We start from the raw sequence: 13,388 nt of genomic DNA, 5'->3' as shown, positions 1-13,388 counted from the left end.
AACACTCTGTCTTCCTCTGATCTTACCACATGTCCTTCCCATCTTATCCGGTTAGCTTTTATATGTCTGACGATGTTTTCTGTACCATACAGAGTCACCAATCTAGCATTGCGCCTTCTCCACTCTCTTAACAGTTCATATCTTTGAGGGCCAAATATCAATTTGAGAATCTTCCTTTCAAATACCAGCAGCTTATTTATATCCCGCTTCCATATGTAACAAGTGGACGAATCATTGACATGTAGTCTTTTTATCTAGATTTTCTTTTTAGCAGCTTAGATCCTAATAATGATGATAGGGAGTATAATGCTCTATTCTCCGTAGCTATCCTTGCTGAGATGCCTAGAATCTACAACTCAGAGATTGGACATTCTGAATGAATCACCCTGTATATTCATTGATGAACAAACATGTTTCTTTATTTGTTCTTTCCTATCTTCTTCATATTTCAACCTGCATCACCATTTTAAACGCCTTTTTTTAAGAGTTTGTGCTCTGGTCACAAAATTATGACGTTTCGTCCTACATTGGGGCTCATCACATAGCTCATCAAATATTGTATTTATTTTGGGACTAAAACACAATGGTTAATTACTGTTATTATTATATTATTGAGTCATTTATTTCGGAGATCTGAATTATTTCTCGCTATACATATACATATACAGGGTGTTTGGTAAAGAATGGGCCATAGCTTAACCTTAGATTCTTGAGGTTAAAATAGGTCGATTTAAGCTAACTTACCTTAGTACAAAAGTTGATAATAACCGAAATACAGGGTGTCAAAGTTAAACTTTTATTTTATTTATTCTTTAATATTTCCTGACAGGCATGGGATAACATCACGAAATTTGGTACGCGGAGGTTTTTTGGGATGTGAAATCTAAATTCGCCACCAAAAATGATCTATTACCCAGAGGGCGCCACATATGTCTTTCAGCGCTCATTTAATACGTTCATTTTTTTTATCCTCCACTCTACATACTTTTTGAATCAAAATTTTGATTCTCTTATTTTTACTTAAAAAAGGTATACTACATTCATATCGCTAAACTTAACTGTTTTCGAGATAAACGCATTTTAAATCTGCGATAATGGAAGCACTAAAATATTTATCTAATATAAATCATTCAAAGTTTATAATTTATAGTGACAATAAAAGTTCTCTAAGTAAAATTAGTGCTATAAATGCTAAATCAAAAGTGAACTACATTGAATTATATATAATAAATAAAATTAAAGAACTTCAGCAACAAGGAAAGTCTGTTAAGTTAGCATGGGTTAAAAGCCACTGTGGAATAACTGGAAATGAAATGGTAGATGAATTGGCTAAAAACGCGGTGACAAAAGGAGTATTAACACATTATCTTTGTACGTCTGGAGATATTGAATCAGATTTATTCAAGGAGCTTAAGAAAGAATGGAAAGAAAGGTATATTGATGAGAACATAAATACAGGAAATCACTACAGATCAATCAGAAACTATATCACAGATAAACCTTGGTTTTCTAAAATGGAGTCGACAAAGGATATGACAAGAACCATATGCAGAATGAGATTTGACCACTGTCTTACACCTTCATATATATTTAAACTTAATATAGCTGATAGCCCTCAATGTATTTGTGGTCAGTTTGGTAACCTACAACACAAAATTTTGACTTGTTCTCTTATTTCTAATAAAGTTAATATGTTTTTAAATTCACTGTATTCTTTGACTGATGTCCACCATCCCATTAATTTAAATTATTTATTAACATTAGAAAATAATGAGTTGGTATATCGACTATTGTATAAACATGTTTTAGATATTAAGCTTAAGTTGTAATTGTAAAATATAGTTTAAGTATTTCTTGTAAATTGTTATATATTAAAAGAAAAAAGAAAGGAAAAAAAATAAATAAAAAAAGAAAAAAAAAAGAAAAATAAAAGAAAAAAAAAATAAAAAAAGAGAAAAAAAAAGTACAAAAAAAATATAAAAAAAAATAATAGAAAAAAATATATAATAAAAAAAATATATAATAAAAAAAATGAATGACGAACTTGGACAGTCCATAGTAAAAAGCTTTCGAATGAAGTAGAGGGCTAAAGAAGAAAAGAAGAATGTTGCAGTTTTTACTGTGGAACTCTGAGAACATCATTTAGAAAAAAATAAATAAAAAAAAATTTAACCCTAGGATGCATACGCAAATTTTTCTACGTTATGGCATAACATGAGTCTCGCAGACTCGCTTTGTAAATAAAGTACTAAAATATATATTTTCTTTAGTTGTTGTCAAATATTTATTTAATATTTCTTTATTTATAATAATATAAGCATAAACAAATAATAAATACCTGGTAAGGAACTACTCAATACAATTCTTGCATATTAAAACACTGTGTTCTTTGCAAATTGGACACTTACACTTCTAACAAATTTGTGTGCTCATTCTTGCAATGTATGAAGGGCACTCGGAACATCTCCTTTTCTTTCTATGAGCCAAATCTATCCCTAAATTTTCTTGAGGAAACTCGATAAAATTACCCATATGTCTTCGGATTGTGTTTGTAAGTTTAGGGTTTCTAGCCCTTCTTTTCTTAAATGGTAAAACTAACTCATTTTTTAAATCTTTGAGAAAGTATCGTCTTTTATTTCTTTTTCCTTCAGCAAAATTTTTATTTTGATTTGTATAAAGGAGAAACGCGTTAAGAGCTGCTACATCCATAATATTGTACCAAACGACAAGAGGCCAACGTCTAGGTTGACGCTTTACCGTGTAGTTACCGATCATCTGGTCCATTTTATCAACCCCACCTTTTGTTTGGTTGTAAAATTTGATAATTTCGGGCTTCTTTACTTGACTCTCAATATCTACAGATTGATCGTGGTGCGTTGAACTAGGAAGAATGACAGCTTTATTTTCTTTGGCACGTAACTTAGCAAAGTCAAATTATCATTGAATCCAAAATAGAGGAAAAAACGCATCTTTCTTTTGAAGCTTGAAATTCGTAGGGGATCTCCTTATTTTTTCGTAATGTCTCAACACAAGTTATTCCTTACAGTAAATGCTGTGCTAAAGGGATGCTAGTAAAATAGCTGTCAATTGTCAAGTTGCGACCAGAATTTTTTATGGAAGCGTTCAAGGACCTTACAACATTTTCCCCTACATTTTGTTGAATATTTTCACCAGGTTGACGACCTAAGTATATCTGCCCATCAACTGCATATCCTGTTTCACTTTCACAAAGCCAAAAAATTTAATGCCGTATTTTGCAGGTTTCGATGGCATGTATTGAATAAAATTACAACGACCTCTAAATGCAAGTAACTGTTCGTCAATGGTTACATCCAATTCTGTTACCATAACTGTTCGGCACTGTTTCACAAACAACTCCCATACATACCGGACATAAGTAAATTTGTCAGTTTCCAACCTAGTTGAACGTGTTCGTCGGTCGTCAAATCATATGAATCGTCTTATATTTTCAAAACGATTTACTGCCATTGTAGCTTTATACAGTGGATTTGATGATTTATCTAAGAACAACTCTCTGACAGGAGTATCCCAGTTCTTCTCGACACCAGCCAGTAACAGCAGGCCAAAAAAGGCGTTCATTTCGTCTTTTTCAATTTTTGGCCATATCTTTCCCTTGGCCTCCAATATTCGGTTGGCTTCTGTATTGGAACATATTATTATTTCTTCAACCATTTCAGCAGTCACAAATTTATCCCAAGCATTTTTCGGAGATAACATTTCGTTTCTTACTTTCGGTCCCGCCGTGAAACGATATAGATTGTAAATTTTTGTTCTTCCTTGCAAAGGAGGCGTGGATCTCCATTCAAAATTGTTTCTGCTAATAAATGATGTACCTGCTGTTTCAGAATTATTTTGATTCAAGTTCATATCATCACTACTCGAAGAATTTTCGAAATACTCGTCTGAACTATCTTTGTATACTGCAGGCTGCTCGTATTCTTGATCAGCTTCCGATACTTCACTTTCACTAGTTATGAATCGTTGTCACCCTCCTCGTACCTCGTACCACGTACGTAAGATTTCCTCATAACTATTATCGTTGGAGTGAACGGATCTTTTTCTACTCGAGGATGCCATAATGCTGGCCTGAAAATATAGAGTATTTTACTTGAAAGCAAACTTTTTGCATTTGAAAATACAATTTTGTATACTACTTCTGTTTTGATAATCTGTAAAAACAAAAACACAGAAGTCTGTCGCGAAAGAGCACTCGTTATATAACGTGATTTTCCTTTTTTGATGAAATGTGTGAATGAATTTTTGTATACTACTTCTGTTTTGATATCTGTAAAAACAAAAACACAGGAGTCTATCGCAAAAGAGCACTCGTTATATAAAATTATTTTTCTAAGAAGTGAGCCCAAAAAATATTTATCAATATTTATTACCAATTTTCTACTACCTCACTTATAAAAATATATTTTACTTTTTTATAAAAATAAAATTGTGGATGAAACTATTGACTAAGTAATCAACTGATCCAAAATTAGTGCACTTACTTGAATAATGATGCGAATAACACAAAATATAAACTATGAAAGGAGACAACGTAATAACGCTAATACTTTGACACTTCAAAACGTGACTAAATTCCTTTTTCTTAGCTTTACAGTTTATTAGGCAATAGATAAATATGCGTAATGAAATAGTACCGAAGGATCGCGGTGATTCACGACAAACCTTTGACCACTAATTCGATAAGAGTCTCCCGGACTCATGGTATGCATTATGGATGTATGAATGAAAATTATTTTTTTTTAGTTTTTTTGTGCATACTATTTAAATTTTTATACACTAACAAACAGTCATACATATCAAAAACGAATTCCTAAATCGGCAATGATTGGTATGGATTTAATCACATTTTACGAAGATGTAAATTTACGCTCGAGTCTCGTAGACTCATGTTATGCATCCTAGGGTTAATATAAAAAATTATTAAAAAAAATACAAAAATAATTATTTATTAGTAGAATTGTTTATTAGAGATTAATATTAGTATTAGTTTTAGGATAAGATACGAAAAAATGACTAATAAAATAAAAAATAGTAAAATTGGCGAATGGATTTAGTGTCCGCAGTCATATAAACCCAAATAAACAACAACAAATCTGCGATACAACATAATTTTTTGCATATCATTGTAGTTAGACTCGAAAAATAAACTTGAAACCATAATAGTTGTGCCAGTTCTCATATTTATGTCATTTCATCGCAAATTCCATTTGAAGATATTTGCGATACATTTTTGTAAATTTTTATGGTTTTAAGTTATTTTTCGGGTGTAACTACAATGATATGCAAAAAATTATGTTGCCTCGCAGATTTAAAATGCGTTTATCTCTAAAACGGTCGAGTATATATTTTTTAAGTAAAAATAATAAAAGAATAAAAATTTTGATTCAAAAAGTATGTAGAGTGGAGGATAAAAAAAATTGAGCGTATTAAATGAGCGCTGAAAGACGTATGTGGCGCCCTCTGGGTAATGCATCATCTTTGGTGGCGAATTTAGATTTCTCGTCCCATAAAACTCCCGCTTACCAAATTTTGTGTTATTATCCCATGCCTGTTAGGAAATATTCAAGAATAAATAAAATAACAGTTTAACTTTGACACCCTGTATTTCGGTTAATATCAATTTTCGTACTAAGGTAAGTTAGCTTAAATCGACCTATTTTAACCTCAGGAATCTGAGGCTATGGCCCATCCTTTACCAAACACCCTGTATATGTCCCAATATAGGCAAATTGAAATGAAATTAAATTAACATTATTTTTTAGCTTATTCATCAGTCTTGTCATTACATTCATATTTTTTATGTCACATAAAAATCTTGTAGGTGCAGTATTTCTTCTAGCTCTGGAGTCTCTAGCAGTTCAGGAACAGGCCCTAAGAGGAGCATAGGCCAACCAGGACCCATAGACAATTCCAGTTTAATAGCCGAACCCATGTGTAAGGTTCAAACACTTACAGGAGAGGGTAAGTTTAAGCACATAACATTTTTTAAAGGAATATAATAATGGATGATTCATTTAGAGGTACTTTTTGAAAAAGAAGATACAATGAAAAAAAAAAAGAAATTTATTTTAAAATCTTTATTATCTTACAAAAGAACGATTCTTTACAATTACTTCTTAACCTTCGGATGACCAAGGGGGGTAAATTTGGACCCCGTATTTTCAATTTTTAACTCATTATTTTTTTATTTGACTTTAATATCATTCTAGATATCCTCATATTTTGAAATAAAAAAAATTCCATATATTTTACGAATAACAAATATATTCTGAAGTTGATGTTTAGTAAAATACCGTCTATTATGTGGAATTCCAAGTAGTTTTACACTGCGCGTTATCAAAATCTATTTTTAGACTGTGGTGCCTGATATGTACGAATCATGACATTCCTGTCTGCTGCAGTTAGTCATTATATTATTTCCTAGCGTATATTATTATAGTTTCTTAGTATTTTGTGTACATATAAGATGTGGCCCGCAAATATCTTACTGAGGCTGAGTTACAGAAAATTGTTACTGCTAGCGATTTTTATGATGATATAGAATATTATAGAAGATGAAATAGTATCGGAAAACGAGGATGTATTATTAGATGAAGATTTAAATGCTGAAAACATTCATTCCAGGTCATTTTTGACCTGAGGTCATTTTTTACCCCCGTTGGTAGTGATGTAAGAAGAGAATATTCTCGGCCAGAAAATTCTCAGCGAGAATATTCTCGGGCAGAAAATTATTTTCGAGAATTTTCTATATTGTTTTTGCCAATTCACCTCGTATATTTTTTGCATCCCAAACATTATTATTCTTGAAGCTCAAACACCTACTTGCCGCTCCGCTCATGAAATGCTTTTTCGCTTTCACGCGATTTTAGATCAAATCCCGGAAAATCTAAGTAGCCGGAGCTGGGGAATCTCATGAACCACTAGCTGGGGTGTTTACAGTGTCAGTATTTATTGTTTTGGTGCTATATTAACGTGCAAATATTTAAAATGGATTGAAGTAAAGCATAATTTACTAAAAAACCTAAAACGCTCACTATACTACTCGCGAAGTCGATCGAAGTTTAGCTAGTACGAGAGTGTAGACAGGTTGTTCATGCGACTTTGCTGCGCCTCGGCCTACTTGCATTCTGTGGCGGTTTTTGAGACCAAGTCAAAGGAACAAGGAACCGAAGTCCTTATCTCCTGGCGTGAATGTGTTCCTCGCGAAGTAGAACGAGTGTGTAGTAACGGGCACTTCGGACTTCGGTGAACTTTCTCCAAGTAACTTCCCGAGTGTGGTGCTCGCTTTAAAAGGAATATATGGAATTACTGTAAAATTAAAAGTGTACAATGTAACACAAGTACTTTTGCAAATTTTGTGATAATCAATACTTGAAAAATGCAACAAGAATGACAAAAAATTTAGTAAAATGTGTTAAATGTCCAGTGGGAGCGAGACAATTATTTGAAAAGGATCAACAGAAACATTCATCAACTGCTTTTTAGCCAACACAGTTGTTAGATTCGTCCAATGGCGGTAAGCATGCCTTCATCCAGTGCATCGACTGAAAGAAGTTCAGTACTTATGGTTTTATCCATTCCTTTAAAAGAAACCGGCTTACTGGTGAACGGGCTGATAAGGTAACTTTTATTGCTCACAATTCATAATTGTTAAACGTAGACCAATCCATGACTGAGCTGGCGACTAGTGAAAAATAAAATCCCACAACTTCTCATCAGTACATTGAAATGCAGAATGTAGATGACCAGGATGAGCTAATGATAGAAATAGATTCTGAATCTGAGGCCTCATTTTTTTTCAGATTAGCTCACCACATCCAGTATTTGCTGTTAAGAAAATTTCATTTTTTTGACAAATAAATTTTGTTTTCTGTTGTTTTTGTATTTTCTTATATATAAAGAATTGAATATTTCTGTTGTTTCGTCTCATAATTTTGTATATAATTTAATGATTTTTAATAGCCTATTTCATCTTTAACAATGTCCATAAGCGCGTCATAAGGTTTTTTTTGTTATGGCATGGACTTTATGTCAATCAGCCAGTCACAACATGAATACTATATCAAGAAGATTAAATATTTAAAGACCGTAAGTCCATAAAATATCAATAACGAAGAAAAATTAGTTCAATAGCTGTTGACAGGTAATTTATCTACTGAAATAAAGAGATGGTACTAAGCTAAGGTAAGCTTAACATCATAGGTGTGTTCATAAGCGATCTACAAAAATTTAATAACAATAACAATAAGATAAGAATAATAAAATAAGAATAATACTAAACAAGACGGTGAGGTCCCCAAAGTTCCATAACAAGTTTTTTCTTTGTTTTTATCTTCCGCGGCTCCCTACTCAACGTCATAAGGTTCATTCTCAGAAAATTTTCCATATCGAGAATATTCTCGAGAATATTCTCGGGAATATTCTCCGATTTTTCATTCTCGAGAATTTTCCAACACTACCTGTTGGTCATCCGTGTAACAAAAAAAGGTTGGTCATCGGAAGGTTAAATATAATTTATTTTAAATAATGGCCGTGACTGCGATTAAGATGGTCCATTCTGAAGTTTCAATTCTCGATGAAGCGTTGGATCATTTCGATTGATATTTGACCAATGAGTCGAGTAATATTGGCCTCCAATGCTTCAATCGTAGCCGGTTTATTCATGTAGACTTTGGACTTTAGCTAGCGCCAATGGAAAAAGTCTACAAGTGTGATGTCACAATTGTCTGGTCCGAAACGTGACATTGTTAAAGAATCGTTCTCGCAGTAAAGCCATGCTTTCACGGGCTCTATGGCATGTGGCGCAATCTTGTTGGAACCAAATGTCGTCGAGACCACGAGCTTCAATTTCAGGCACCAAATTGTCCGTTATCTTGGCGCGATAACAGTCGCCATTCGCAGTAACATTCTGGCGGGCCTCTTTTTTAAAGAAATATGTACCGAGATTCCGCCGGTTCATAAACCATACCAAATAGTTGTTTTTTCTGGATGTAATGGCAACCTCTTCGGGTTTCTCATCATCCCAAATACGGGCGTTTTGTTTTCACGTACGCAGTAAGTCAAAACATCGGTGAACATTTTTTTTTTTTTTTTTTTTTTTTTTTTTTTTTTTCGAAAGCAGTGGATCTTCTGCAGACTTATCAAGAACTCGTCGACTGAAAGGGTGACGACTCGGAATGTATGTCGGTCGGCTTCAGATCTTGCACTAATTGAATTTTGTATGCTTTTAAACCAAGATCCTTACGTAAAATCCGTTAAGTTGTTGCATACGACAAGCACCAGCTGATGAAAACGGCGACGAATCGATTCTTCATTATTTTCGCGTACACTATCCGCTACCGGTGCTATACTTTCTTCAGTACGAGCTGAATGTGGTCTATTTGGTCATTTGTTATACAATAATTGAAATTGGGTTTTAAACTTACTGATGGTATAGCGAATTGTGCGTTCGGTAGGCAGATTATCTGGACCATAAGTTGTTCTAAGCGCGCGAAACATATTCCTCGTAGAACACCCATTTTCGTAATACAGCTGAATAATTTCTAGATTGCGTGCCATGATGTTTCTTTCCATGATGAAATGTCAAACAATACTGAACAAAAATGCGACGTCAGGTGATACGATTCATACACGATCCCAGTGTTGAAAAAAAAACATGTTTTTATACACAGCACAGACATGTTTTTTTTTGTTTTAAACGTTTTTTTGTTTTAAACATGTTTTATTTTGTTTTTAAATTGTATGTTTTAAACAAATAAAACACGTTTAAAACACATGTTTTTTTATTTTAAACATTTTTTTTGTTTTAAACATACGTTTGTTATTTTAAATGTTATGTTTTAAACAAATGAAACCTTGAAAAACATTGTTTAAATCATATTTTCCTAAACATAATATTAATATCTTTGATTTTAACATAGAAATAGATAAGAAAATGAATTGCAATTGGAGCTATTGCCTGGGGAACCCCAGAGTATTTACTATTTATAAAGTCGCATTACAAGTTGGCTACTGCAATAGCGCCTACTGTAAGTTATATACTCAGGATTGGGATATCTGAAACAAAAAAATCGTACTGCATTTGAAAAAGGAAGGTTTCTTACGTGACAATTTACCACAATTTGACCAAAAATTAAAAAATATTTTTTAACCATGAAAAACTGAAGAAAAACAGGCGATTTTTTCACAAATTTTTTTCAAATTTCCGTAAAATCTTTTTTTTGTGGAATTTTTCACGAACGGTGGTAAATTGGCACGTAAGATACCATCCTTTTTCAAATGCTGTACGATTTTTTTATTTCAGAAATCCCAATCCTGAGATTAACTGTCCGCCATCGGAACTACTTTTTTTCGAGGCCTCGACTTTGGCTCCCTCTACAATATTAGTGTACGTAAACAAAAACTGTTTTAAACATATACACATGTTTAAAACAGTTTTTTAAAACAAAATGTTTAAAACAAAACAACCCTGCACGATCCCCATCAAATCTCCACAAAAAAAAACCTCTAAATGAATCACCTATTAGTTAAAAACCCTTTTTAAAAGTTATGTTTTCAGGAGGCAGACTTAAACGAGATATGCCTTTGGTACAACATAGAGACTTTGAATTAGTGCCTGAATCATTATGGAAAGCACTGGCGATGTGGTATGGGGGCCCGGTGCCACTTCCTAGACAAGTTATTTTACCGCCCGGACGAACTGAAGTAGAATTAGAATTATACCCAGTAAATTTAAAAATCCTTCGACATCTTGCTCAACAAAGAATAAGCACGGCTTCGTGGAGTAGTGTTGTGGGAGGGTGAGTGTTGATTAAATTATCGTAATAACAATCAGAATACATTCTATAAGTTAAAATGCTGACTTGGGAGCTGGGCTCCTCATTGACGTGAAGAGATTTCTTCCAGATATGGAGTCCTGTTTTTGTCTTCGTATCAGCTGGCCATAATCTCTTTAACCTTCGGGCAATTAGTTATTGTACTAGCTGCTGTAAAACTGCGTTGGGGTAGGTTTCCATTTTTTCGTGGTGTTTCTTGTACCTTTTTTAATTCTCCACCATCTGCGATGAATGGAACCTTCAGATCTTGATGTATTGTTACATTTGACACGAACCAAGGTGCGTTTGTGATCATATTATGTAGTATTTTTTCTGTGTAGATCTTTTATTGTAGTAAAGCCGACGTGAATGGATTTAGCTCCATTTATTTTGATTTTCCATTTTTTTACCTAATTTTCTAGATTTACTAAGCCATTTTGTAGGATGTTGGAAGGTTCTACTGGATCTTGGTGAATTGCTAAGATGATGGTGTCGTCCACAAAGGTTTCTACAACAATGTGTGGAGAGGTAGAAATATATGATGTGAATAATACATATTTATAGAAAGGGACCCAGGACACTGCCTTGTGGGACTCCGGTCTTGATTGGACATATTTGTGAATATTCTTTATCTTCTTTAAGTGCCATCTCCGCGATGAAGGTTGGCAATCATCATGGCTATTTTGACCTTCGAGGCAGCTGCTCTGAACAGTTGCCTTGAGCTGCAACCAAACCATTCCCTCAGGTTCTTCAACCAGGAAACGCGTCTCCTTCCTACGCTTTTTCTACCTCTATATTTCCTTGAATTGTGAGTCTTAAGATGTTATATCTTTCGCCTCTCATCACATGTCCGATTGCCATATTGCAATTTCTTTTCTTTTGTTGTGTTTTCAACTTACCTCTTTCTGCCTATTCCTATCTACCCATGAAATCCTTAACACCTCCTTCTAAATGTGAATATTCACTATTCTGTCAATATTCATCATTCACTTTTGCAATGAAGATATGAAAACTGTCTGTCATGAATAGAGAGCGGAATATATGCAACACAACATTACCAAAATATGCGCATATATATGCATTACTTTTACTACAAATATGCAGGTATTTTTCTAAATTTGTCTAAATATGCAAATGCATATTAAAAATACTCAAAAATAAAACAATATATTAAATATAAACATTTATGTTTAAAAAATTCAACCTACATTTATGTTTAATACATATTTATTTTTCACATAAAAACAAATGAAATGACACACAAAAACTGATATTATAATTAAATTAGGAATCTAAATTATAGTATGAATTTATAATCAAATATTTTTCAAAATTTTCAACTAGCAACTTTTGCCTTCTATCACTAAAACGTGTTTGGACACAGAAAAAGTTCGTTCTACATCTACTGATGTTATAGGACAATATTTTAATTTAGGCAGTAAACTAATTTGCCAAGTCGTAAGATCTTCAGAAAAGTTGCCTTCAAAAATACGTACAACTTTCCTCAAACAATCGAAGCCCTCATTTTTTCTAAAACATTTTTTAATTTATTTCTAATTGTAATCCCTGTATTTCCGGGAATTTTTTGACAATGAGCAGAAAAAGTGTTAACAAGATTAACCGAATCACTTAATTGTAAATTCCTTTAAAAATTCCTCATTTAAAAAATGAAATGTGAAAATGAATGTAACTTACGATTTTGGAACAGGCCTTGCAAAATACTTTGTCTCCACTTAGCTTTAACTCGGGAAAACACTTTATCCAAGCACTTTTTTGAATGGTAGACATATTTAAATTTAATATATACCAATCACTTCAAAAACACTAAATACGATACAACGTTTACTTTAAACAAATGTTGGCCGGAAACTGACAAAATAAATATTAGACCCTTAAAAGCAGGTAGGTACCTACGACTTGCTACGCTAATAAAATAATATTTTTCTGGGAACACCCATAATTGTTAAATTCAGGTAGAAATGGGAAAGTCCAGATAGATAATAATGAGCGATAGATAGATAAATAACGAGCTCGTTCATATCGAAGTTTTAAAATTCCAACTAAGAGAGGAAAATTTTAAACTTTTATACATATGATTTATTTTTAAAATATGCAAAATAAATCGTGTTTAGCTTAAATATGCAATGTTGTGTTTGTTGTCTGAAAATATGCAATATATGCCTCTATATGCACTTTGCATATATTCCGCTCTCTAGTCATGAAGATATGATTCGAGCAGTCAATAGAAGGAGAGTGGAAAGATTTTTGATATTTTGTACAACAGTCCTTCATGCCAAATCTTGTCAAAGGCTTGGGTAACATCCTTTGCTTTTATTCTATTGCTAAATTTTTTTATTATGTTATTCTGTGTATTTTCTGAACTGTTGAGTGGCCTTATTTTATTCATTGTAGTATTAGTACTTTTGACAAGCCAGACAATAAGCTAATTGGCCGATAAGATAAAACTTCGTTTGGGTTTTTCCCTTGCTTTAATACTAAAATTATTTCTGCGGTTTTAAGTCGCTTAGACCAGTA

General features: G+C 33.0%; 1 protein-coding gene across 3 annotated transcripts in view; it reads left to right on the top strand.

The window, feature by feature from the left end:
• LOC126879484 (ubiquitin carboxyl-terminal hydrolase 32) overlaps positions 1–13,388 on the top strand; it is a 249,433-nt gene that overhangs the window by 171,305 nt on the left and 64,740 nt on the right. For 2 of the 3 annotated variants that reach the window (XM_050642523.1, XM_050642521.1), the window contains exons 8-9: positions 5,861–6,000; positions 10,598–10,838. In XM_050642523.1, the coding sequence (XP_050498480.1) occupies positions 5,861–6,000; positions 10,598–10,838 (381 nt within the window). The remainder of the gene's footprint in view (positions 1–5,860; positions 6,001–10,597; positions 10,839–13,388) is intronic. The other variant, XM_050642522.1, reaches the window with a different exon arrangement.

This window comes from Diabrotica virgifera, chromosome 2 (assembly GCF_917563875.1).
Source record: "Diabrotica virgifera virgifera chromosome 2, PGI_DIABVI_V3a".
In the NCBI taxonomy this organism is placed as follows: Eukaryota; Metazoa; Arthropoda; class Insecta; order Coleoptera; family Chrysomelidae; genus Diabrotica; species Diabrotica virgifera.
Note: the sequence above shows the minus strand (reverse complement) of the source record. Positions and strands in the feature narration are given on the sequence as shown.